Source organism: Porites lutea, chromosome 11, assembly GCF_958299795.1.
Source record: "Porites lutea chromosome 11, jaPorLute2.1, whole genome shotgun sequence".
Classification (NCBI taxonomy): domain Eukaryota; kingdom Metazoa; phylum Cnidaria; class Anthozoa; order Scleractinia; family Poritidae; genus Porites; species Porites lutea.
Window position 1 is genome coordinate 28,077,806 of NC_133211.1, and position 26,197 is coordinate 28,104,002.

A 26,197-nucleotide genomic window follows, 5' to 3' on the forward strand; every position below is an offset into this window, starting at 1 on the left:
AGAAGCCCGTTACTTTTGTGGAACCCTATCGTTTTTGGCAAGTGTATCGGAATAGAAGCCCGTTACTGTAGAGATCGATTGGTTTCGAATAAAATCTATCACATATGTTCCCGTGAAAGAGATGAATGTGAAAGATGTACATGAAATAAATCATGAGGAACCGCGGGAATGAAATCAAATGAATCATATGATTTCATTCCGCAGTTTTTAACATATGATATATTTCAAATACGTCACCGAAGTGAATTGAACGAGTAGGCGTGGAACGTCACAGATTTTGCAATGTTGCCCGCTTAGAGATTTTGGCGGGAAACAGTTTTACTTTTAGAAGTCATGTGACCTCGTAGTACCCAATGAGAGCGCGCGGTATTGGGAACAAATTTCGGCTATATAACTTTGTATTGTCACCCATAATTCTTCAATAACAATAACGTTGTGGATCGCGTCCCCGTCTACAAACTCCTCGGAGTGTATATCAGTAACGATCTAAGGTGGAACTATCACATCGAATTTATTCTTAAGAAGGCCTCAAAGCGCCTATTCTCATTGCGAGTATTAAGGAAAGCAGGAGTACCTAGTAAACTAATCCGGCTTAAAGACTACTTAACCACCATAAGATCTATTTTAGAATATGGTGCTCAAGTGTGGAAGGACATTTTTGCCTTCCTTTCCGATAAGCTTGAATCAGTCCAGAGAAGGGCACTGTCTATTAAATATCCATCCCTTAGCTATACGGACGCCTTTAGTTTGGCGCAAACTACAAGCCTAGCAATGAGGAGGAGTCAGTTATGCGTGAAATATTAAATTACACATTATTAGTCACCTAAATCACTTTTCACTACCCAGTAGCAGAGGTCACACATTGTATAGCATTGTTGAATGAGTGTAACAAGTAATAATAATAATAATAATAATAATAATAATAAAAATAATAAAAAAATACAGATTTTATTATTGTGTCAAATGCCTAACTTACATGGAGTCAGGTGATAGTTCTTGCAGGTAATGAGGTTCTCACCCGGGGTTCTCATCGTCCACTTTTCTCACCTTGTTCTTAAAAGAAGCAAGTGCTAAAAAACTCTTAATGTGTATACATAATTTGGAACATATTACAGGGCCAATATCTCTAATACTGTGTTTCCCATAGGTGGTAGTGTTTATTCCTGGAATCCGTAAAATTGCATCAGGCTGAATTTCTCAGCTTATAACCACGGTTTCTTGAATTAAAATTTTAGAACTACAGTAGTTATCTTTTATTCTATATCATACGTACAATGGACCCTCTATTCAGGGGACTCCCTCGGAACCAAGGCAAGTGTTCCCTGCATGGAGGTTGGGCTGAGGTTTGTTGACAATTAAGTAAAAAAATAAAATATTTATATCTTTTGTTCTGCCTCGGAATCTGCTGCAGTTTTCAAGCAGCTAGATAATGTATAAAAAAATCACGATTAACTTATCTCAACGATGTTATTTGTTGAATTCCTACAAGTGTAGTACATCGATTTAAATGCTTTGGCCATTGTGACTAGTGAAAGACTTAAAATTATCAACGATTTTTTTGGTCTGTCACTTTTTGAGTGCTACGTTGTCCCTTGAATGAGGTTAAACCCGGGTGTCGGTACCCAGAAAAAGTCTCCCTATTCCCTGTAGAGACTATGAAAACATTTTTCAGGGACCAAATTTTGTGTCCCCTTAATAGATGTGTTCCTTGTTTAGAGGTGTCTAAAAGAAAAGGTTCCACTCTATGTCTAATCAAAAGGTGACCATGAAATTAGGGAATAATTCCACGCCCGTTTTGTGCAAATTCTGATTATTAGCTTTTGGACGGAAGAATTCCATCGTAATGAGAAAATACTCAATCCGTGTTATGCTCTTCGATTTTTGTTATTGATATTTATCCGATCGATGTGATCTCAGTGTTCAGCAATAACTAAAACTGGCGGCTAGTAGCGATTTGCGAAGGGTGCTTCGCGCGTTTGGATCAGATTATTACAGATTTCCTATAAATATGGCATTTGCAGCTTATTTACTGGAAAATGTATTTCTGTTTCACTGTGGCAGGTTGAGGTGCATGACATTTTTAAGCTTGCTTTTAATACCTTACCCTAGGTTTTACCTGCCTGACCTGTCATCAATTATTTTTGCAGTAGGACTTTACAATCTCCAACTCTTATCGAAAAGAAGGTTTGGTCTCTTTTACTCTCCACGACAGTCTGATCACTGAAAGTGTTCGTGAGACGGGGTCTGGATTCTTCCTTCTTATTCGCAAAGAGTGTGACTGATACCATTGGCATTGACAGTTAGATAACATAACGACCAGTAATAGTAATAATAATAAAGTTCTTTTTACAGATGGCCTATATCACATAATGTGGTTTTCAACAGGGGACTGCACAGAGAAAAGTAAACTTCTTAAAATACAGCACTAAAAATGACAAAAACTAATATTAAAAAATCGAATGAACTAAGAATGAATGAATGGCTTAACTCTCTTTCAAGCTGTTTTAAGTTAGTCGTCAGTTTTCGTCTAGCTGAGAACTGAACCTGGGCCTATGTCCGCGTTTTTAATTGCCTTTACCTAGCCAATTGATATTAAAAGCGGCAGACTCGATCGCTCCCATTCGTTCTAGGCGAGGTACAATGAGACGAAATTAGTTGCCCTAATAGGCAATTGATATAAAAATGATTTTTCTTTCTCCTGTAAATAAATTCATTTTCACTAGAAAGGTTTTGCGCTAACCTCGTTTAATTTTGAAAGTGAGAATTTTTGAAACTTGGAAATGGCCCATTTGCTGTCGCGCTCGGTTCTATGCCTACTCCGCTCACCCGGGGACGAGGCTGAGGAAGCGGTATAAAGGTTCTGTTCTGTCACCGCGTTCAGCTGATAGGTGCGGTTACACTAGCCATTTTACTCATGGGTAAATGGTTCTTACTCACGGGGAAGCAACCTTTTGTGTGTGACCGATTTCTTCAAGGAGAGATTGTCTCTGGGAAGTTTCCATAGTTACATGGACAAAAGAATTGCCCATGACAGTTCCTAAGGTAAGTTCTATGGTTTTAATAAGAACCCAAAGCGGCACAGCCAATAACGACAAAATAAAATGCACGATTCAATGGAAACCACGTGAATTTTACGTGCTGTGATGGTCTTGAGGCCAAATGCTATGTGAAACTTGGCTCAAAAGTTCCGCACATGGCAGGATTTTGAACGCCACTTAAAACACACGCATGTTTTCTTTACATCAGTCTTAGAGAATAATTTCCTGATGGAGTCGTTGGAACCATTTTTGTAAACCAGTACTTAACTACACTATACGTTTGACCTTTGAGCGAGTATTTGCCGTTCGTTTCAACGCGAATGAAGTAGACGTTTTCGGTTTTAAGTCTCAACGGCTCCGTTCATTTACCGCGAAACCGTGTTTAATTTTTTTTTCTTCCCCTTAGGCAATTTATCACCGAGTAACCGCAAACATGAAAATGAATAAAACCCAGAGCGAACCCTCTCTCAAGCTATTCTCCCAAGGGGAGCTTAGGGTAAGCGAACCTAATGATTGTTAACTTTTCAGATAGTTTCAGTGAATGAGCCCTAACAAAGTCTCATTTGAAAGAAAATTAGCTGATTAAAGTACCTTGGAACGGCAAAATAAAATGAAACAAGCAAAACATGGTGGAAAAAAAGGACTGAAAACGATTTAGTTTGTGATCATTAAGTTTCTTTTGTCAACAAGCATGCTGTGAAACTACAATACATTTTAGCTGAAAACTGGCGGCTGTGAAAATACAAATTATAGTCAAATTGCTTCCGTTTTGACATAGTATCATGAAAAGCAGTTTTCTAAACAATATTTGTTAAATTTCTTCCACTACTGAACCAGCTAATTTACCGAACCAAAATGAACTGTTATATTTTCCGTTATTTTGATCTATCTGTAATGTTTATTTAACTAAAATAATGTTCTACACTGTCTAAACACTCTTGTTTCCACACTGCCGTGTGAACTAAGAATAAGAAGTTCAATTTATACCAAAATGAATCAGTCTTGGATAATTTGTCTTCGGATCAAGACTCACTACGGATTTAATTACTTTTCAAATCAACCTGCTGGTACATTTTCTAATATTGTTGTTATCGTAAACGATTTCGCTTGAAATTTTTCTTTTAAAACGAAATTGATATATTTGATTGTCTTTATCACTTCACCTTTTTCCAGAATTGTTAAGCTTCCTTTTTTGTGTTTGCTTTTTTTAAAACAATTTTACCGAATCAGTGACAATTAGAGAAATATTTGATTTTCTCTTTCTTTTCACGATCACAAAAGCTGCATTAGTGTTGTGACTCTTGACTCTTCTGTTTTTTATCGTCTGGATAGAAAAATAAATCACTACTCAATTTACCTGCTGATAATTTATAAGGCATGTTTTCACCTTCTTTTTCAAATCCTTTCCTTTTTTGGTATTCACAATTAAAGAGATTCAGATTCTATCCTTAGATTTACCATCATTAAACTTACTAGAGACTACATGTATTTTTCTTTAATTAAAATTACATCTGTTTTAGGTTTTGCTCTCAGATCAAACAAACTGAAAGCCACTGAAGTTTGTAACAACTTTCAAGCTCCTTTCACCAGAGCCTTGTGCTCTCCTGAATTTACATTAAAAAGGTCCAATGTCATGGAGGCGGACATGTTAAACATGAGCTATTAGCACTAAGTGTACATATTGCTTCAGCTTTTTTAGCTTATAAACAACCCCTGAGTATTCTTTTTTGTATTCCAACAAAAAAGAAAAAGACTTGTTCGCCCTTCTGTGTTTGCTTTTTGATTGAATCACATAATTAAAAATGAAAAAACACGTAGTGTGATTATCAATATTCTCATTGGCAGTTCTTGAAGCTGGAACGAGAAAATGAGACTTCTTTTCGTTGTAGGAGTTTGCCTGACGCTCGTTTTCGTTGTCGAATGCTTAGAGGGGAAGGCGGAATTCATCGAAGATGAAGAGGAAATGGATCAAAGACACTTAATTAAAAGGGTAAGTAGTTTCACGAAAGGCCTGTGGCTGTATGGGTTTAAAAAAATATGTAAAAAAGGTGTTACATCAAAAGCCTTTTATGTCAATGTTCTGTGATCTAAGTTTTTTCCACGTTTCTTGTATAAAACTTTCAAGTTTCTTGTTTCTTGTATAAAGACTACCAAAGGTGCTCGGAAGAATTAACTTGCAAACTCAAACTTACGAATCGAAACGTTACTTCTTGGGTCTGATGAGAAAACTTCAAGTTTTACGTTTCAAGTTATTAACGGGTTGGCACTCTTTTTAAATCATTACAAGGCACAGTAACAAAAAAAGAAAAACCTAGTGGTGACTCAGGATGCCCAAGAGATCTCACGGGCTTTTAAAAAGATGCTCTTCCGCAATTAATTGTGTTAAAACCTTAATACCACAGTTCAAGTATCCCTATTAATGACGGAGCTGTAATAAACAGTATTTATCCGATCAAGGAGATATTTGTTGTAAGCATAACAAGACAGCTATAAAGTGAAAGCGCAAAAGCAAGACTAGACTGGAAAGAGAGAAAGACTAGTGCATAATAAGAGGAATGCTTTCACCAAAAGGGTTAACTAACTAAGGTTAGCTAAGGTTTTTTAAGAGCGACTGTCTGAAAATATCGACCAAAATCGTCTTTTTGTGGCACAAGTTCAAAATTCGAATTTCGCTCATTTTTGGCTCATCGATAACCCTTAATGAGTAATGAAACATGCTGTAGTTAGTTTTCCCAAATAACGTATTCTTTTGCTAAAATTCGAGAAAACTCATTTTGCCCGTTCGGAGCTCAAAATCCACTTCCGGTAAAACGAAATTTTACACAAATTTCACTGACTCGTACGTCAAACTACAAAGATTTGGCAGCCTTTGAAGAACACGAATAGTTTTTATGACCCTTTCTTTCTCATAAGACGTTAAATTTGTGAAAGCTGTAATAAGTTTGTGGCCAAAAAGGTATTGTTAAAAATAGGCCCTATTGACAATTTCACCGGTTCAAAATTATAGGGTTAAAATAATGTAAATTTTTACAATGCGCTATAACTTAGAATTTCGCAAATTGACTTTCTACGGTTTAACTAGGCCCCAATATATCAGAAAATCGAAACAAATCTCTGGGCAAACGATTTTAAGTAGCCCGCAAGACGCCCAGTTCAACCCTAATTTTGCGAAAAATCGCGACATTCCACTGTTTAAAAATAGCGTGACACGGCCCGTCACGCCAGCGGTGTTAACGACAGATTCACTTTCAACATTCTATTCAACACTGATCACATACCGAATTCCAGCATACAATCTATATTACATCTTTTAATACATTTATCTTATTTAGAAGAGTCATTTTGTTTGGATACAATATATAGTGTAGAATTGCCCAAAAGTCGGCTTTTTTGAGCGTCGACGACCGAGCCCAACGAAAACAAACTTTAAACAAGTACAGTGGTGTGTTTCACTAATTTAAGCATCCGTCAAAAGGCATAAATACGTCAAATTTAAGACGGGGATAACCAATACTAACTAATTCGAACGATGTTTTTTTCTTGCGAGTTTTCTCTTTCAAGTAATTATGTATAAATATAGATGTACGTTTGGATGTATTACTATCACGCTTATAAAGGTACATTGAAACGAACGTTTCAGAAAACGTTTTAACTCGTTTCGATCGACGATGAAATGCCATCATAAAAAACAAATCACCAAAAACTTTCCTCTACAGCAAAACGGAAAACAGAGAAAAAAGTGGCGTTTTACTAATGCTAAAGCAGGAATAGTTGAAGCGTGATCATGAGCTTTTAAAAATGGCAAATGCTCCTTAATGGACATCTATAGATCCCTTGCATCGCCATTGGAAAAAAACTCTCTGGCCCACTATGAACTAGCCTATTCCAGGCGTAGTGGACAGTGGATAGTGGATAGAGGACAGTGGCGCGAAATGGGGAACGGAGTAAAACAAAAAGAGTAAGAGGGAGAGAGTAGGAGGACCTTTCGCCCTCAATCCCTAACCCCGCCCCTTCACCATTTTTTCTAGCCCACTTTTATTTGCGTTTTCCCAACTATCTGAAGGCCTGTTACAGGTTACCTACGTCCTTCATTTACAAATTTTTATGGTATATAACGTATTTATTCGATTAACCGCCCTGGGCGCTTATTAAATTTTTGGACCTTGAGAGTGGGCGCTTATTCGAGGTCGGTGCTTATTCGAGGCTTGGCGCTTATTAAATTTCGCCATTCTCAGCAAGTGTAGTATGTTTATTTTGCAACAAAACAATAAATGGTAATAACAAAAAGCGGAGATGTAACAAAGCAAGGTTTCTGTAAAATGCTCTGAAGAAAACTCCGTCTTCGGGAGGGTCTCTTATTATCTCTTATTTAAGTTTGTCTAGGAGGGAGTGGGGTGGTGGTGGGCGCCTATTCGAGGCTGGGCGCTTATTAACTGTTCTGCCTTTAGGAGGGGCGCTTATTCGAGGTGAGCGCTTATTCGAATAAATACGGTATTCAACTTGAGCGTCGAGCACTTTTGGCGCTTTGTTATTGATCAGCAGGAACGGATTTGGTAGTACTAACTTTTCAACTGCTTTTAGACTGCGATTTTTTTTTCTTTCTTTCTTGTTTTCTTTCTTTTATTTTTCCTTTGTCAGTTTCTATTTCGATCCTCTCTCCAGTCTCACTCACTCTGCCCCCCCCCCCCCTCCCTTTTTTTCCGAAAAAAGCAACAATAACAACAATAAAAATAGGGAAACAAAATAGAGTATAATACTAAAGCTAAGAAGAATCTTGTAACGAACGAATGGGAACACCTAAAAAGGAAACTTTCCTCATCCTACGTAGCCTTAGTCCATGAAACGTGGACGCCCAAGCGGGCCTCCAAAACCTTACCTTTGTCTTTGTCACAAACCGAATAAGACTGAAAGCCTTAGCACTTAGTCTGCTTTACGTAAGTACCGTGTAGATCTCCAGAAGAATTGTTTGCAGCCCGCCGTCAATTAACCCCAAGAGACTTCGCCTTCTGCTGGTCAATATATAGGAAGGCTATTCCAAAGAACTGCTCCAGAAAAACTATTTTTCTTAGCATTTTTCTGGGGTATAGGAATAGCGAGTTTTCTGTGTCTCTTAACAAGTAATTAGAGATATTGCAACGTTCTGCCCTTGCTACGATCTACTATGCACTTAACAAGGCCCCTCAAGGTACTTAAGATATATGACACTCGTCTCATACACTCGCCTCTCACCGCTCTTTGACGAAATGTTCCTAGCGGCAGAAAACGATGAGAGGAAGCTGTATCGCAGGCTTTTGGACACAAGGCTTTTCTACTATTTACATGGGTAAACCGGTCGCTCCACGGTTTGGGCAAATGGTGAGGAGAATTCAGGACTGATCAATTTTGATTCCGTTTGGTAATCGCGTTTACCATTTGCTTAAGTCAGTTTCGTTTAATGAAAAACGGCCGCGAAAGCCTGAAACTGATATTCAAAAAAGGTTTAAAGACATGAAATCCGAACTTCTGCCTGAAAGTTTCCAACCAGGAAGACCAGGAAAATAGGCGAATGCCTTTTCAGACGTTCCGTTTGTTTCAGGAATTTTCTACTGAAACGTCGAAAGCAACCCGAAACTGAGTTAATGGTAAGCCTGGCAAAGCACCAAAGTGTCCTCTTAGTTTGTTTTAATGGGTCATGTATATAGTCATGCGGTAGCTTCATGATTCATACACGTTGTCATACAAGTATCATGGGCGGATCCAGGAATTGTTTTAGGAGGGGGTACACTCTACTTCAACACCAATAAACCACATAGTTTTTTTTCTTTGCAAAATACCAGTTGGATTATAAAACCGCAGGTCATCTCAGGGGAGGGGGGGGGGGGTGCGCACCCCCTGCACTCTCCCCCTAGATCCACCCCTGAGTATATAGGCTCCTCTTTGGCATCCACCTAGCTTTTGTTTTCAGTTTTGAGAGCCCGCAAGGGTAAAAACTTCGAAAAGAACTATTGCACCAATACTTAGTCTAAAATATTTTTATTCTTTAAAATTGTTTCAAGGAAATTAGTTTTTATAAACCAAATGGCATTAATTGGCGATGATTTAATTCGTAAATATCTCTCAATGCAAAAATTCATTCAGTAATCAGTTTTAGTTTTTAGATTTTGTTCTGTTTATATACCATTTTTTGAGGGAAATCGCTAGTCTGAAACTGAACATGAAAGTGTGTGACGCTATCCCAGGGACCCTATATGTTGTATCTGAAGAAAATGCTGCAATCAATGAGAATCATAGGTTTACTGAACGATTTAATTTCGAATTGGCTTTTAATCTGCCTTTAAGTAAATTGTTTAAAGGATATCTATAGGCAACACTGGCGTGACGGGCCGTGTCACGCTATTTTTTAACCACTGCAATGTCGCGTTTTTTTTTGCAAAATTAGGGTTGAACTCAACGTCTTGCGGGCTACTTAAAATCGTTTGCCCAGAGATTTGTTTCGATTTTCTGATAGATTGGGCCCTAGTTAAGCAGTAGAAAGTCAATTTTCGGAATTTTAAGTTATAGCGCATTGTAAAAATTTGCATTTTTTTATCCCTATAATTTTTAACGGTAGAAATGGTCAATAGGGCCTATTTTTAACAAGCCTTTTTGGCCACAAAATTATTACAACTTTCACAAATTTATCGTATTATAAGAAAAAAAGGGTCATAAAAACTATTCGTGTTTTTCAGAGGCTGCCAAATCGTTGTGGTTTGACGTACGAGTCAATGGAATTTGTGTAAAATTTCGCTTTACCGGAAGTGGATTTTGAGCTCTGAACGGGCAAAATGCGTTTTCTCGAATTTTAACAAAAGAATACGTTATTTGGGAAAACTAACTACAGCGTGTTTCATTACTCATTAAGGGTTATCGATTAGCCAAAAATGAGCGAAATTAAATTTTGAACTTGTGCCGACCGTGGGTCGATATTTACGGAAAGCCGCTCTTAAAAGGTTTTTTACTTTTCGTCGGTAGCTCAGGATGGTGATCATATGACTAACAAACCTGCAACCGACGATGCGTTCATTTCACTCCCATACTCCATCAGTGCTCCCTTTTACGGGTGTTTAAAGCCTCTTAGCTAGGTGCAAACGGACGCCACAACTCCCACCATTGTTGGGCCAACAATGTTGGGAGTTGTGGCGTCCGTTTGCACGTGGCTAAAAGTTTGAACGGTTTCTAACTTTGCGCAACAACTCCCAAAATTCTGACGCAACCTCATGCAACAGGGTGTGCAAACGGACGCAGCATGTAACATCCAACAATGTTGCGTTCGTTTGCACGGGGCTTTAAAGCTGCACGGAAAGGAAAGTCGAAACAAGGATTTGATTTAGCGAAATTAAATCCAACTGCGGCTTTTACCTTTTAAAAAGGCACTGGCAAGACTTTGCTTCAGAATGAGTATCCTCTCGTCATCTGTGGCTATTTCCAGTAATGAAACGGTTACTAAGAATATTTATCTAGAAAGAATCCTAAAACATTCCTGAAGTTTTATTTAATGTCCTCCAGGGCCCAGTTGCTCAAACGTTGGATAGCGCTATCCAGTGCAGACCAACAAACGCATTTGGCTGATTCAACGTGAAAAGAGATATGGTCTGGTCTTTGACAAACGAGTAATCGACAGGACCTCTCGCAAGTCTTATCCTTTTGGATTGTGGATAAATCATTATCCAACGGATAAGTTTTAGGAAAGCCAAATCCTTTATCCACAGGATACATAGAGATTTATTCAGTGGATAGCGTTATCCACCTTTCGAACAACTGGACCCAACTGAACTCTAAAGCTGTTCGAGTCATGATACAAAACGGAATCACTACTCAGATTCAGTCTACACCAAACTATATTCAGTATCCGTTTATTAAATTGGAAAGCCAAAGTATCCTCTTTATATGCGAATCCACCAGTGGACGAAAACGGTAAACGCGTTAGTTGTTTGTGTATTTTCAATAATATCCCATGCACGATAAATAATCATCATTGTTCTTTATCAAAAAATGGCCCTGAATACGCGCCCAAACATTTTCTTTGCAGTGCAAGTCGGACGCGGATTGTGGAAGTGGACATTGTTGCGCTGTTGCCAAGTGCAAACGCATATGGCGAACGTCGGGGGAAGGACAACCCTGCAGTTTTAAGTCTGTAAGTCAGTTAACATTGTTTAAACATGTCTCTGGATACTAATTTGATTCTTCTGATGCATGTACGTACTCCATCGATTGATTTTTCTTTGAGGCTGTAAAGAGTAATATTATGATAGTAGGAAGGTAGGAGTTAGTTACTTTATCGCGGCTGTGGTCGCTGAAGAAAGTCCGAGAATTAGCTGACCGTCAATTATCATAAGTACACCAGCTATTAATAGGACCGAACTCTGTCTCAGGGATCTTTGTCGCAACATACATATCTTGGCGACCGTGACGATCGTTGAAGAATTGTTTCCATTTAACTGCAACGATCATTGACAGAACTTTTTTCAGAAGACATTGCAATGTATAGGAAACAAAGTTTTAGTCCACGTTTTACTTTAAATTATACTTGGTAAAGTAGTGGATTTTTTTATTTTTCTAACAGAGGTATTGCAGCTTCGGCCGATGCGGAAAGGATCTTGAATGCCGAAGAACTAGCAGCATTTTGTTTGGTCGATACAAATGCTTCAAAGCCGCTCCCCCTCCTACAGAGGAGCCAGGCTCTGGAGATTACGACTTGTAGGCATGCAGTAAACACTCTGCACATGATCGGTATTTGGGCCATTTTAGTGTACTGTAGACTGGAAAAGAGTTTAATAAAAAGTGGTAAAACTTATAAAAGGTGTAAAATTAATTGTACTGTTAGCTAGTATCTACCTGAGCTCAGACATGCTCCCCTCCCCCTCTCTTCAGCCCAAACGTAAACTGCCATATTTTTAAATAACTGAACAAGTTAGATTAATGGCGAAAAAGTTTTAAATAACGCGAGGTCAGTTTTTTTTGGTTTCTTTCAGTTTCTTTTATTCCGGTTTTGTGGCATTTCCTTGTCGGATCATAATTTCCTAATTGCCAAATCCTCGGCAGTTTCAGAAGATTTAGGTATGTTAATTCTACCAAGTAATCTTGATGGATTTTAATCCTTCTGGTGGTACTTTTTCAAGCAACAGTTCCGAGGCATTAGCAAGTGTAAAAATTTTTTGCCATTTCCCCAATTCCGACTCACTTCCAAATTTGCTCATTTTTTAATAGCCTTATAAATGGAGGTAACTTGATTTGTACAGAAGAGAATGTTTTAAAAGCGAAAAAAAAGCCTAAGTAATAAAATTTACAGAGAAATGAACCTGTTGTGGTAAATTCAACTCAACGGTTTTAATTTTGTCATTTTATCACCTTTTCTTAGAACTGTACACACCAAAGTGATAAAACTAACGCCAAGCCAAGTATAAAGTAATAGTAAAATCAGAAATTGAAACTGAAACATTTTGCTAAATTTGGCTGTCAAAGATCGGTTACTATGGAAACGCCGCATTAACGTGAACATCAAGCTAATTTTAAAATGTTCTCAAATAATTACAGGAACGTCGCTTACTTAACGATCTATAAGCTTGTTAATCAACAGTTTCGGTAAAATTGACTCAAGACTTGAGACGTCGTTTGCACGTAAGGTCCTTTGGCAAAATTTATACCTCCAATGATGCCTCATTCACCTCAAGATTGAATGAAATGGCTGCTATGCTATAGCATCGGATATTGGATCAAAACACTTGATAACCCGGCCCTCCGAAGGAACAGGCTATCAGCCATAAGTACGTTACCTCTAGTTAGAATTAAGAGGCTGACCAAACACAGAGTGACGTCTTAGTCGATTTTTTTTTAAGCCTGTTGACGCGTTCGTTTGTTCTTGTCTTATTTTCCTCCTCTTCTTATTTGACTGCGTCAAATTAAAGGTTAAATGAAAAGGGGGCCATTAGAGGAAGACATTAAAAACCTTAAAAGGATCATTGAATTTGACACGGTAAGCAATAAAAAGAGCAAAGTTACCGGCACCAGCTGGTACAGATGTTATTTCCCACTTAAAAAGGCTACATCACGTAGGTACAAAAATTGTTTGCGGTCCGGTAATCAGCTGATAAAATGTTTTGCTCTGAAATATCAAAAACTAAATTTCTTGATGATGAACGCTATAAAGATGAAGAGGGAAATTTGGAATTAATCCAACTTATGGTTTCTCAGAACGTCCCTTCAAAGTTTTCCTTTATTCAAAAATGAATGTGGACTTATAAAAATAACACGATAAGAGTTCTCCCCATCCCTCGTGATTAAAGTTTATTATTATGTTCAAGATAATCTCAAACTAAACAATGATCGACACTATAATTTAAGTTAACTTGGTCTTAAAAATCACTCTCTGATTCGTTGCACTGTAAGCAACATGAAGTTTGTATTCTTTTTAGGCGTTTGCTTGGTGGTCGTTTTCGTCGTTGAATCATTCGTAGAGGACGAATCGGAGGGCGTGTTTTTTGAAGATGAAGAGGAACTTGAATCTCGTCATCACTTAAAAAGGGTAATATTGCTTATTAGCTTTCTTTTGAAAATGAAGAAATGATCGTCGCAGTGAACGCAATTTATGCAATTGCGTAAAGAAGCCTGAAAAAAATTCAGGATTTCAACGGGGTTTGAACCAGTGACCTCGCAATTACCGGTGCGATGCTCTACCAACTGAGCTTTGAAGCCACTGACGTTGGGAGCATGCCGGTCAATTGTGGGTTCCTATGTTCCCGCCATAATAACCTTTCTAAGTTATTGGTACATCATTCAGTCGGTAGCGAGACAATTTAAATTCAGACCAGAAACTCTTCGAATAGTAGGAGAAAGATGGAGAAAAATTATTGATAAAGCCACTCTGATTCAGTTACACAGAAGAAATGGACACTACTTTTTAAGTATTCTGTGTGGAAGAACTTGTTGCTGGCAGAAAGGAAACCATTGAGCTCTTTATACTGGCGTAATAGGATTAAAGAGCTCACCAGGTATGCGAAACCTTAAATCAAAAAAAATGTTTTAATTGTCCTCGTAAAAAATTAAGATCGTTTTGCAACTTTTCATCTACTTTCTAAGTGCTAGTAAAGGGTAAAAATCTTTAGATCTCTTTTTTATCAAATGTTTTCATCAATTACACTGTACAAGAACAGAAAAACATATTGTTGCTGCGTTATAGTACAGCCTCTTAAGGAATGGGACGAAAGTGTCTGCAGAGTCCTGTCCACACAAGAAAATTAGGTTTAGAAATCCTTTCAAGGTTCAATAAATTTGAAGATGGACTGGTCTTCCAACCAATCAGCGGCCCAAACACAGCTGATAATAACTTCAAGACCGACACAAATGTTTCCAAGCATCCCTAGACTTCTAAAAAGAAACTAGAACGGCTGACAACAGCTATCTCTTGGCAGTACAGCTAACACACTGCTAATCGTTCAGCAGTGAATGTAGTGTTGTATAAGTTAGAAAAGGTCAATAAAGATCCAATTCTGGGTTAATAAAATAAAAGTGGCGTTATTGCCTTTATAAATTGTACTGAATTTTGAACCCTTTTCAGCGCGAAATGGGGTAATTGCACCGCTCTGAGTCCATTTTGTAATTGGTTGACTGAACTCCTTGAAGTAGTAGCATACACGACAGCGTGTTAGATTTAGTTTTTAGTTTGAGTTTCATTCCGAGGGAGTTTCTGTTCGTCAAATTTTTTCGCCCGAGCGAGTATTGAAAAAGCGAAAGACAATTTGCGTTCCACACTGATTCCAAAAAAGGAAAGCTGCAAATTTACAGCTCCGGTTTCGCACAACACGCAACCTGCGTTGTCAAAAACGTGTCAGGATTTCCGGTTTTCTTCGACGTCAATCAAACCGTTACCATGGCATCCAATCCTTGCTTGTCAAATAAGGGCTGCAATAACGAGCAGAAGATGCAAAATTAAATGTTGGCGGGAACGTACCGATTCATTTGTACCCTCCAATATCTGTGATTTTTCTGGATTTGGAGGGTCTATAGGAACAATTTCACCTTGGGAATCTAAAATTGCCATGTTTCAGAAAGAAGCTAAAAAAACTTGAGAGCTAAAACGTGAAAACAGGCGAACTATGAAGTTACAAAGCAACAAACTTTGAAACACCGAAACATGCAACAAGTATCGAAATCCACCAATCACAAATCGCAAACCATGACCTTTTGAATCCTTTGAAGTAAACTTCTGTTTCCTAAGGGTCCGCTGAGAAAGCGCCGAGCCTTCAGATTTTGATTGACGTCGCAGAAAAACCCAAAATCCAAAGACGTGTTATCCGAAACAGCTGTGGTACAAGCAGTGGGGAAAGACAGACTATCTTCTTTTCATTATTTCAACAAACGTCTAAGCAAAGACAAAAATACTATAGGGATTACTCAGAGGCCTTGGGTTAAGATGAAAATTAAAATATTAAAAATGCTTCTTCGACAACCTAAAACATAAAAAATAGACTTTTTTTACCATACACATTTTTTCCATTGTTCGTTAAAACAAACGATAGAACAGCAGAAGAAATGTAACAAAAACGGGAGCTCATAACCTGGCAAAATATAGTTGTAAGGTCTTTTAATTTTCCCCTTTTCATCGGTCATATCTAAACAAGTGCTAAAAAACAATGAAAATATACGAGTACTGCACTGTTGTTGGTAAGATGCGGCGCTTATTCAATTTATGAAATTTACCTAAATATGCAATACACTCGCAAAAGCAAAGTAGGGATGAATACATTTCTGGTCACTAGATCCCTTCGTCGTGCGCGGTAGAGAAGAGTTGTAGAGTCGGGAAAGGCTTGAGTTTGGTTCGGAAATCTTGTTTTAGTGGATCACTGAAGCCTTCTTTTCATTCAAATCATAATCATTTTTAGCAAAAGAAATTTTTTTAACAAAAAGTTGCCTTTAAGCACAAGTCACCTATATTGCCTACATATGCCGGGAGTGTTAGTCTGGCGACTCTGAAGGCCCTGGGATCGAACCTGCGCCTTCCCGCCGCTGCAGTCAAGCGTTCTAGCAAAAGAACGGTAAGTTGTAGTTCTACCTATCTAATTTACCGAGCCTAATTGAAGCTCAAAGGCCACTTTTTGAAACACAAGAGAAGTTAAGGACCACTGATAACAGTATGGGTAAAGTTTGGGCTGATTTTTTGTTGCACACGTTTAAAACTAGCTCAATTGTTTAAGACGTACTTTTATAATTTTAAATCATCAGTGAACGGAGCACTAACATACTGAAAAGTTGAAAGTGAACCTTGAGGAGAAGGACATTTGAAATTAAACATTTGTCATGGAATCGTACACCAGAAAAAGGAAATGTTCCCATCTGCATGTGTACATATTTGTCGCATTTGCTCTTCGTTACGGCATAAACACGTAAAGCGAAATCCCCGGACCGGCCTTAACAAAGTTTTCTGAAAGAAATAGGAAATGAAGGCGTCAAGCTTGTTTACATAGTGCCGGATTCTCACTCATGCCAAGATAGAAAAAAAAAAAGAATTAAATCAGTAAAAAGATTGAAAGTGTACCATTTTCCTAAATGTATTGTTAAGATCCTGGGTGTCTTTAAGTCAGACTGTTTGCTAAATTTTGGCAGGAGTCTCCCAAATGTGTACACTCACCTTAAAACCGTGACCATTGTTAACTCAACTAAAACCTAAATGTCAGAGAAGACTAAAACATATTATATTTTATCTCGTCATACTCGCCCTAGTGATCAATGTCAATTAGTATTTATTTTTCAGTCCTTACAAAGTGATCGATATTGTACAGACTAATGGAAAATGGTTTCTACAGTCACTAATATCATTCAGTATGAATACAATCTGTTTGTCTTTTTACTGTCTATTGGGCGTGGGTAAAAAAATGAAAACAAGAGAGAATTCATTTTACAAAATATCGGCGGATGTTTTACTGTGGGAAAAATAGTGGAGACCTTTTTTTTTTAACAGGGATCACTAATTTATACCTTCGAGGAAATAATCAAAAGTGGCCTAAAAAATACAGATTTAACGAAAAAATTAAGTTTTTTGGAATCGCATGTGGAAAAAAATAAAATAAAATAATAACAGACGATAAAGCAGTGTTTTAAAATTTGCTCTCTTTTAATCTCTCCTTGATTTTTGTTATGTTACTCGAATACTTTTTATTCCTTCTGCCGAGTGAAGGTTTTTCGCTCTCTAATTATTTTCACGATTACACGGAAATAAATAAACCAAACAATTAATATATTCTTTGCGGTAACGTTCGTTTAGCAAGCAGTAGATAACAGGATTAACACATGCATGTAGCATATCCAGAACGTCAGAAAAAGCTAGGAGACTTGCTATTGCTTTTTCTAAAGCTTTTCCACCGCCACCAAAATCCATCAACAGCCACGAGATTTGACCTGGAAAGAGACAAATTGCGAATACGATAACAACGACAGCTAAAGTTCTGATAGCTTGGTTTCTGGTCTTGATTCTTCTCGCTTCTGCAGCCTTTTGTTCTTCTGTTGTAAAACTGGCGTTGCGCGCACGACTTAATGAGACTTCGGCGCTCAAAAGGCGCCTTGCGATTTTCACGTAGATAGTGGCGATTATAATAAGCGGAATCAAATATTGGAGTAGAAAAAGTGCCATCGTGTAAGCTTGTCTATGACTAAAGCTTGGCCAGTTCTCTTCACACTGGCCTTTCTCGTTCAACTCAGTGACGATGGCCAGTGGTAGTATAATGATAAATGAAAGAAACCAAATTGCTGCAATCCAAGCATACATCATTCTCTTACTCAAATTTGGTCGGTAAGGTAATACGATGGAACGACAGCGTTGAATCGCCATTGAAGTGATAGTGAATATGCTCAGAAAATAAAACATAGTCACCATAGGCATTACAACTCGACAATAAAACTGGGACTTGCCAATCACTGCAAACATCTCGTACGATGCAGTCGGTGGTGCAGAAAGGATGAAAAGTAAATCTGAGGAAGCCAAGTTTAGAACAAGCAGTTGATAAGGAGATCTAGTCTGTCCCTTTCGATAAATTACGATGATGGTCAGCAGGTTACCCGTAAATCCCACAGCAAAAATTCCAGTGAAAATCGTCAGTTTGGCGTACGTCTCTGGCGACTGATTTTCCATTGTTAAAATATCGAAGTTTGGGCAAGTCACACGTTTCTCTTACGCTACTTCTAAGATGCGTTCAACTTTGTTCCTTCACTTTTCGTGAGACCTTTTCTGTTTATCGATGGATTCAAAACCTAGTTCAATTTTCGTCTGACACTGACGCTTTTAGGCTGTGTGTCATAAGACTATATGATTACTTCTACCTGCCGTTTTCGTCCTATTGTCATCTGTCAAATTCGTATTGTTCACAAACTAAACATTTGGAATTTCAGGCCGAAGAAGCAAACTCAAGTAGAGTTACAAAATTTAGCACAGACCAATTATCTATGGTAGTCTTCTGTAAACCGTGACTTGAAATAACTAATTTATTTATGACTTGCGTATTAAACGCGAATGTAATCCTTTTGAACTATAATGAAACCAAAATTTTGCGAAAAAGAAAGTAACAGTAAAGAGTTTTGAACGCCTTTTCTTTTGGTGGTATTTTTAGTTTATTAACGTCATAAAAATATAACACATTTTAAAAAAAGTTCCTTGATTAGTCTCTTTATATTACAAATGGGTCTCAAGAAAAAAAATTAATTACCCTTATAAGACAAAGATAATGAAAATCGAAGCTGACTCTTTTTTGAGGAGCTGACTAAGTGGCATTTGAATTTGGTAATTAGCAACAAGACTCTGAGATGCAGTGGGAAATTAATCGAGCATTTTATTTTATGATTATTTGCCTCTTTGCTATATCCTCCTCTATAACCCATCTTTTCTTTAGGCAAGATTCGTTTGCTTAAGAATGAAATCAAGAATCACCACCACAAATTAAAACGGACGGCAAGCGATAAAGGCTGCTTCAGGATCACGCAAGTCGCATGTTTAACCGGTGTTTTCTGCAAATTTTTACGAATATCCTTAACCGCGCCTGAAAACCGGAAATTACGACGAGATTTTCCTAAACCCCGCGTAAAATGGTTTATTAGATTCTTTAAATTTGTATATCCTCTACGAATTTTTAACACCTCGCTAAAAAAATAGTCGTCTTTTCAGAGCTAATATATTGATTTTAACATTATTTGACATTGATAAACGAATTTGCCGAATGGGTATTTTGCTGGTGACGAGTTTCCGCAACATTACTAGTGTTGCAGTTATGGATGGAACTTTTTTATTCCAAAGCGTTCAAACCCTTTTATCATTTCAACACTCGTTGCTTTCTCCATCCGTCATTAATGTGACATTTTTTTGGAGGGTGGGTGCTAGACCTCAGTCCGGCCCCTTTGAACAAAACTGATTTTGAAAACGTAAGAAGCTGGTTTCTGGCTCAGCTCCCGAATTCCTTGATGACTCTTAAGTGCGTTTTTAATTAATTTCTGTCGTCCCGTCTTTTCTTCTTCCGACATCCCAGTGTCAGATATAATAATTACCACCAGAAAGGATAAATAAACACTGTGCAAGTAACATCAAGAATACTACTGAAAGCTACAGAAAACGTCATAACACTGAATTGAACTAAGTTACATGATTTTTTTTTGTCCAAGAAGCGTGTTATTATGCAGTCCATTTTTATTTCAACTAATTTCACCAGTCTCAATACGATTTCTGACAGCATGTAGTTTCAGGAGAGGACGGGTGGAGCCGAGATCGGGCATCAAAAACTGGCAAAACTATACAATGAATGTATGCTGATTTTGAAGTTTTAAAACTCACCTGTTCATATGGGCTTATGGCTTGTACTCGATATACTCTTAACTGAAAATTAGTAGTTTTGATGTCTTTTGCAATGTAAGCGCGCAAACGAGAAAAATAAATAGTCCTGCATTTGAAATGGTTTAAATCGAAATTGCAATACGACGCGAAAGCGATTCCAATGCGATTATGCAAATGACTTAATATTTACAAAGAACATTGTTTTAGAATAAAAACCCATCGTTTCCGCCATTTCAGTTTAACGAAGACTGGAATAATTGCCGCCCTTTAAAAGTCCGTACTTTAAAGGGTACAGTAGTTTTGGTCAAAAAAGGTAATAGAAGACAACCATATCCGTATTTAAATAGAATGTAGAGCCCTGGGGAGTTTTGTAGGAATTGTTGGGTGGGGATGTTAGATTATACCAAACCTGGTTGCTACTCTATACTGGACTACGCTCCCAAAATCCCTATAAAATTGATAAGTTTCCCGCCAAATGATACCCAATATACAAGAACCAAACTCTCATATTTCTATACTCGATTACAGACAAAATTGCACATGCTTGGAAACCATACCTTTCACAGTGGCCTTAATACAGGGGCCGGTCATACCTATATAACCCATACATGGGAGCAGGCACCCTCCCCACCCCTCCCCCCTCCCGGCCAGACTACTATATACGGTTTATATCAAGAAGCTGAGTAACTATGTCAAGTGGGTATATATATATTGTACATTATGGGAACAGAAATACGTAGACTTTCTCCATATATTATGTCCACCATGAAATCACTGGTGATTCCTGCAATCGGATTGGCTCTCAGCAGTGTGATTTATTCACGAGTCACACTATTGTTTGCTCTAGGAGACTGGTTATGAAAGCCGGCAAATAACAAAGTTGAAAACAACGGGGCTGTGGGTTATGTTGGAAGCTCCCTGACCGTGTACAACTCTTTGTTTTTTTATTCACAAATTGTGACTAAATAAATTAATGCGATGTTTCTATTGGTCAGTAACTTCAAAAAGTGAACGAAAACATAAACAAAGAAGTCTAACGGGTTTCATAACCATTTTCATTTTAATCTAAATCACCTCTGTTTCAAATCGCGTCATTCATGTTCCAAATCACGTCATTTCTGTTTTAAATTACACCATTTTCGCTCTATATTGCATCATTTCTGTTCCTGGTTAGAAATGAGATTTTAAGCCTTTTTGTTTCCGCTTTTCAACAAACTGGCTCCTGGGTAAAATATATATTGGTACTGACTGAATTCTGTGATTTCAAAATGGCTGTAATAAAGTCATGTCGCGCAATTTTGGCCTAGAATCATAATTTTTTATTATGATTTCAAGTCGAGCACGCGCTGCGCGCTCGTCTGATTCTAAAATCACGTGTGCTACGCGTATGATTTCAGACAAACATTGCACTCCATCCAGTTCAATTACCATTATTTATCAATTGCCTTGATCGCGAATCCAGAACAGCCAAGTCTGTCAGGAATCACACAGAAACACAGCTTAAAAACAGTGCTTTTAATGAGTCAAAGTGTTAACTGACAGGAGGTAACTGCTATCGTAGCCGAGGGTTTGAACGCGCTCAGACCGAAATGTAAATCTTTGAAAGAAATCCAAAAAGTTATCAGAGCCCACGGTGTGCAAGTCCAATGCGCTGAACACTCATTGGGGAACAACTGAGTCACGTGATTTTGTGCAGTTTTATCGTAGGTTTTCGGGATAATATTTCATTGGTCCAGTCTTCTTTACTACTCTTCCGGAAAGAGTATAGGGTTACTGCCTTGTAGCACTGTCGAACCTTAGGACTTTCACTAGTACAGTGCTTATGACACATTTTGTACCTACTGCGGCGATTGAATTAAATAATATTACGATGAAGGTTGGGTGGGTAAGGCTATGTGTATTTCCATAAAACGCTTTTTTTTTTGTTGACAATTGGCCTTTTGCAGCCCTAATTTCCTTTCTTGCAAGATTCTACTGCGTCGTTTGCTTCCCAGTAAGGTGTTTAGCTGCAAAGGCCCATTCACATATTTTTTCCATATGATTTAATAGCTACAGAAAATGTTTGGGCTGTGATCTATGAATATGACTATTTTTTTCGGGAAACTGACAGTCATCGCGTGTATCTTCAAATATCACACAAAAATTGCCTATCTGATAAAAGATCATCTTTGTATTGAGACAAAACGGATCTCGTTTGAGACAATAAATACACTGTTGCCTCAGGCATCCCATCATTTATTCGACATGTCCTCGTATCGATAAAAGGATCTATTACATGGATGACTGGCAAGACGCGAGTTTAAGGGACATTTTGTTGCCTACTATCGATATATCGTTTTTTCGCTCTGTTTAAGTTGTAGTTGACGTTTGCATTTGCTACAAAATTAAAAAAAAAACTCTAAGTCCATGTCCAGACAAGAACTCTTTGCATTATCCAACTTCCCTTACCTTATAGTGATTTTTAAGTATAACTCTTTATTTAATGAGCAATCTATTTAGCAAGATCGGCTTATTTTGATCTAAAGCTAAGCCAGGACTGATTCTTTTCTTCTAAACATCGCGTGTACGAAATTTATACCGTCAACATCAGCAATTAGACATAGAAAGGCAGCGAAGTTTGTTTTGTCTAGGATTAGTTTTAAATGAAAATTAATCAGCCTAATAGCAAGACAATATTAAGCAAAATTTGCATAGGACCTGTTAATACTATATTATTTACATTTAAATGTACGGAATGCCAACTGATGTAGAGAGTGTCGTTTTTTCTGTAGATACTATTATGGAACTACACTTGCAGCAATATAGTCTTCTTCCTTAGAACAGAACTAGTGACGTTCTCGTTAGTTGCAGGTGTTTTAAACCCTCTTAGCTGAAAGTCTTAGCCACATGTTTATTCTTGTGCTGCAGAGTATTTTTCCTTGTTTCCTATTATAATATATCAAACACTTTAAAAGATAGCAGCTTTCTTTTGAATCAAAAAAAGAGATTATTAAATTTCCATTTACATTCCTGTTCAACTTCTTTTCATAAATTTTCGTCAGGCTAAGATTTTGTCTGCTATTAGAAATTTAATTTTCACCTGAAACAGTCTGGAAGTGTCTGTAAAAGAAACGGTTGATTTTTGGTGGATAAATTTTAAAATTAATTTTAAGACAATTTTTAGAGAAAGTTTGGCTGATTACTGAGGCAGTCGAGCGGACATTCGAGTGGTAAATATTTGCTTTAATAGCCCGTTACTAAGTTAAGAAATAGCGTGAGAAAAATGCTCAGAGGTTTGGAACTTTCTCGTTTTCAATTAAACTAATAAATTAAGTGAAGTGAATAAAACTAGCATCTTTACTAATAACACTTATCTGCTCTCTTTTTATCAAACCAGCCAAAACTTGAAACTGGTGACAGAAAGTCGAGAAAATAGACCACTTATTCCGTATCTTTAATATGCAAAATTGCTAAGAACTCCATTTAAATTAGTATTGGTGACCTCAAGGTAAACGCTTGAATTGTAAAATAACATTTACATATGCAAAACGGCATAATAATGGCCTCGACGGTGACACTAACCGAATTTATCGTGAACCTTAAAGGCAAATTTACTTGCTACTATTGTAAGGGGTATTTAAACAATCCCAAGACCCTACCATGTCTCCACAGTTATTGCAGCGGCTGCCTTCGTCGATTAGAAATGGAAAATCTAGGAGGAGAAACAACAAGGTGCCCGTTATGTAAAGCCCCAATTGAGTTGCCTGACGGTGTAAATATTGAAAACCTTCCTTCGCCGATGTACCTGATTCGACTGCAAGAAATGCTAAAGATACGAAATAACAATCCTGAGCTGGCGTGTGGAAGCTGTGATCGAAAATCAGCCGCTATTTCTTATTGCTCCGATTGTAAATGCTTCGTGTGTGTAAGTTGTGTTGAAGTACACGAGCGAATTAAAGTGATGAAACTTCACCGCATTATTGAGCTAAAGGATTTCTCGGCTAAAGATCTTTCGTCGTTGATACAAGCTCCTCTCTCGTGCACCCAAGAAGGACACAAGATGGAAGCATTGGATCAGTTTTGCAAGGACTGTGAGAAACAGGTTTGCGACAAATGCTCCGCGTCTTCGCACAGGGGTCATAATGTGGTAATGATCAGCCAAGCGAGCAGAGAAAGCAAGAAGCGTATATGTCATGCCATGGATGATTTGCAAGATAAAATGTTATCTTGCCGCGAAGATATCAGGCGCGTAGACCAAAGCTACAAGACTGTGGAGCGGCGAGTGATCACAGCGAGGCAGGAAGTACAGAGGAAGATTGAAGAACTCATTGGTTTTCTAAGAAAGCACTGTGACTCTACTCTTACTGAATTGGAGGGTATTTACAGAGATCAGCAAGTTTCCATAATAAAGCATCGTAAAGAGCTGGAGCTGCAGTTAAGTCAAATGCAGAGGGCTCATGAGTATGCTAAAGACGTTCTGGACAGGGACATTGGGGGAGAAATATTGGACATGGAGCGGCCTGTTAAGAGACGCTTTCAGCAGCTTATTACAATGAAAACGAATACATTATCACAGTCTCAAAGGAGCATTAACGTGGACTACATTCCTGATCGGAATGTTCTGAGGACTCTTAAGGAATCTGAGCTCGGGCGAATTTTCGTTAGCCACACCGACCCTGGGAATTGTACAGCTGAGGGCGAGCACATGACTCAGCATCTCACTGGTACCGGAGAAAGAATCGAGTTTACAATTTACACGAAAGACTCCGATTGCAAACCGAGTTATTCTGAAAACGATCGCGTTACAGTGCGCATCCAATCAAAACAAGGCACGGCGATTCCCACAAGAATCGAGGACAAGAAAGACGGTAGTTACGTGGTGAGTTACACACCGTTAAAGACTGGCGTTTACCAGATTGACGCCAGGGTTCGTGGCGAGCCAATTAAAGCAAATCCCTTTACAGTTCACGTTACTACAAGAGCGGAGTATCTGAAAGCTAGTCGGATAAATTTGGAAAACGCCGCTAGACCTCAAGAATACAAACCCCTGATATCATTTGGCCTTACCTCCAATCAAAACAGTCTACAGCTCAAACGGCCATGTGGGATTGCAGCGAGTCCCTCTGGGGAGGTTGTTGTAGCCGACTCATGGAATCGTCGTATTCTTGTTTTCAACCGACACGCAAAGTTTGTTACTCAGTTGGAAGGTAGCTACGATATGACAAATCCAGTTGGAGTCGATTTTGATTCCGAGGGTAACATTGTGGTTTCCGACAGCGACAATCAGATGGTAAATGTCATAGATCGATCTGGCGTGACCCTAAAGACGTTTGGAAGCAAAGTACTGGATTGTCCGTGGGGAGTTTGCGTCACAGCAGAGGGCAAAATTGCTGTGTGTGATTGGGGGAGTGCATCCATAAAAGAATTCTCACAACAAGGAAAGCTGATCAAAGAATTCAGCAGTAGCTTTTCAGCCAAACCGTATTACATCATTCATCACAATGGCAAGTACTTCGTCACATTCGATACGCATTGTGTGGAAGTATTCAAGAATGACGGCGGCTTCTTGTACAGGGTTGGCGAAAAAGGCTCCGGTGAAGGACAGTTAAGAGATCCAAGAGGAATGGCTATAGATAGCCAAGAAAATCTTGTTGTCTGCGATAGCGGAAATCACCGGCTTCACGTTTTTACCACGGACGGAAAAGCATTCACAATAGGTTCCAGAGGCAGAGAGTTGGGACAGTTTGACAAACCTCAAGACGCTGTTGTAGCATCTGATGGCAGACTGTTCGTTACTGATTATAGTAATAATCGCGTGCAGATATTTAAAAATAATTAGGTATCTATGTTTCTAGTGTTACTGACAATGATCGTTTTTTAGGAAGAGTTTGGCCTTAAGCCTTACTTATGAAGTCTAAAAATTGGAACTGATTACATCTCGATAAACACTTGGCTTTTGGCGCTACAAAGCTTGAAATGATCTTAAGTGAGTAATTTGAGGTTACTGAAAATTAAATTGCTGTGAATGAGAAATACTCTAAGAACGCGGATGCACAAAGATTTTGAGCTCCTTAAGAAATTATAGAAGTATGACAAAGGTATGAAATACACTGATGACTTTTACACCTGCTGATTCAATTCCTTGCCGACCTTGCCTGTTATGGGAATTTCACTCTCTCCTCTGTAGAGGTTTCTCTGTGTCATCGTCCCCAATGCGCTTGCTATTTTTTCGATTATTTTTTAGGGGATACCCCGCGGGAGCCTCCTAGGAGGAGAGAGGGAAGCAATTGTTGTAGTTATGGTACTGAGATAGCGCTTGGGTGTCCCATTCTCAAAAAACCTGACCGAACCATCA

The 26,197-nt window shown here is 38.3% G+C and overlaps 4 protein-coding genes across 4 annotated transcripts in view; 3 read left to right on the forward strand and 1 right to left on the reverse strand.

The window, feature by feature from the left end:
• LOC140952008 (small ribosomal subunit protein eS7-like) overlaps window positions 1-26,197 on the forward strand; it is a 149,688-nt gene that overhangs the window by 89,365 nt on the left and 34,126 nt on the right. The gene's annotated exons all lie outside the window — the stretch shown is intronic.
• On the forward strand, window positions 4,596-11,867 carry LOC140952875 (uncharacterized). The gene is made up of 3 exons (XM_073402323.1): window positions 4,596-5,028; window positions 11,086-11,190; window positions 11,620-11,867. Exons 1-3 carry the CDS (start codon window positions 4,906-4,908, stop codon window positions 11,755-11,757), a joined length of 366 nt encoding a protein of 121 aa, XP_073258424.1. The 5' UTR covers window positions 4,596-4,905; the 3' UTR covers window positions 11,758-11,867.
• LOC140952634 (neuropeptide FF receptor 1-like) lies at window positions 17,170-18,395 on the reverse strand. The gene has a single exon (XM_073402070.1). It carries the CDS (start codon window positions 18,175-18,177, stop codon window positions 17,239-17,241), a length of 939 nt encoding a protein of 312 aa, XP_073258171.1. The 5' UTR covers window positions 18,178-18,395; the 3' UTR covers window positions 17,170-17,238.
• LOC140952681 (E3 ubiquitin-protein ligase TRIM45-like) lies at window positions 23,397-26,120 on the forward strand. Its single transcript, XM_073402124.1, has one exon. The coding sequence runs from the start codon at window positions 23,402-23,404 to the stop codon at window positions 25,679-25,681; it is 2,280 nt and encodes a 759-aa protein (XP_073258225.1). The 5' UTR covers window positions 23,397-23,401; the 3' UTR covers window positions 25,682-26,120.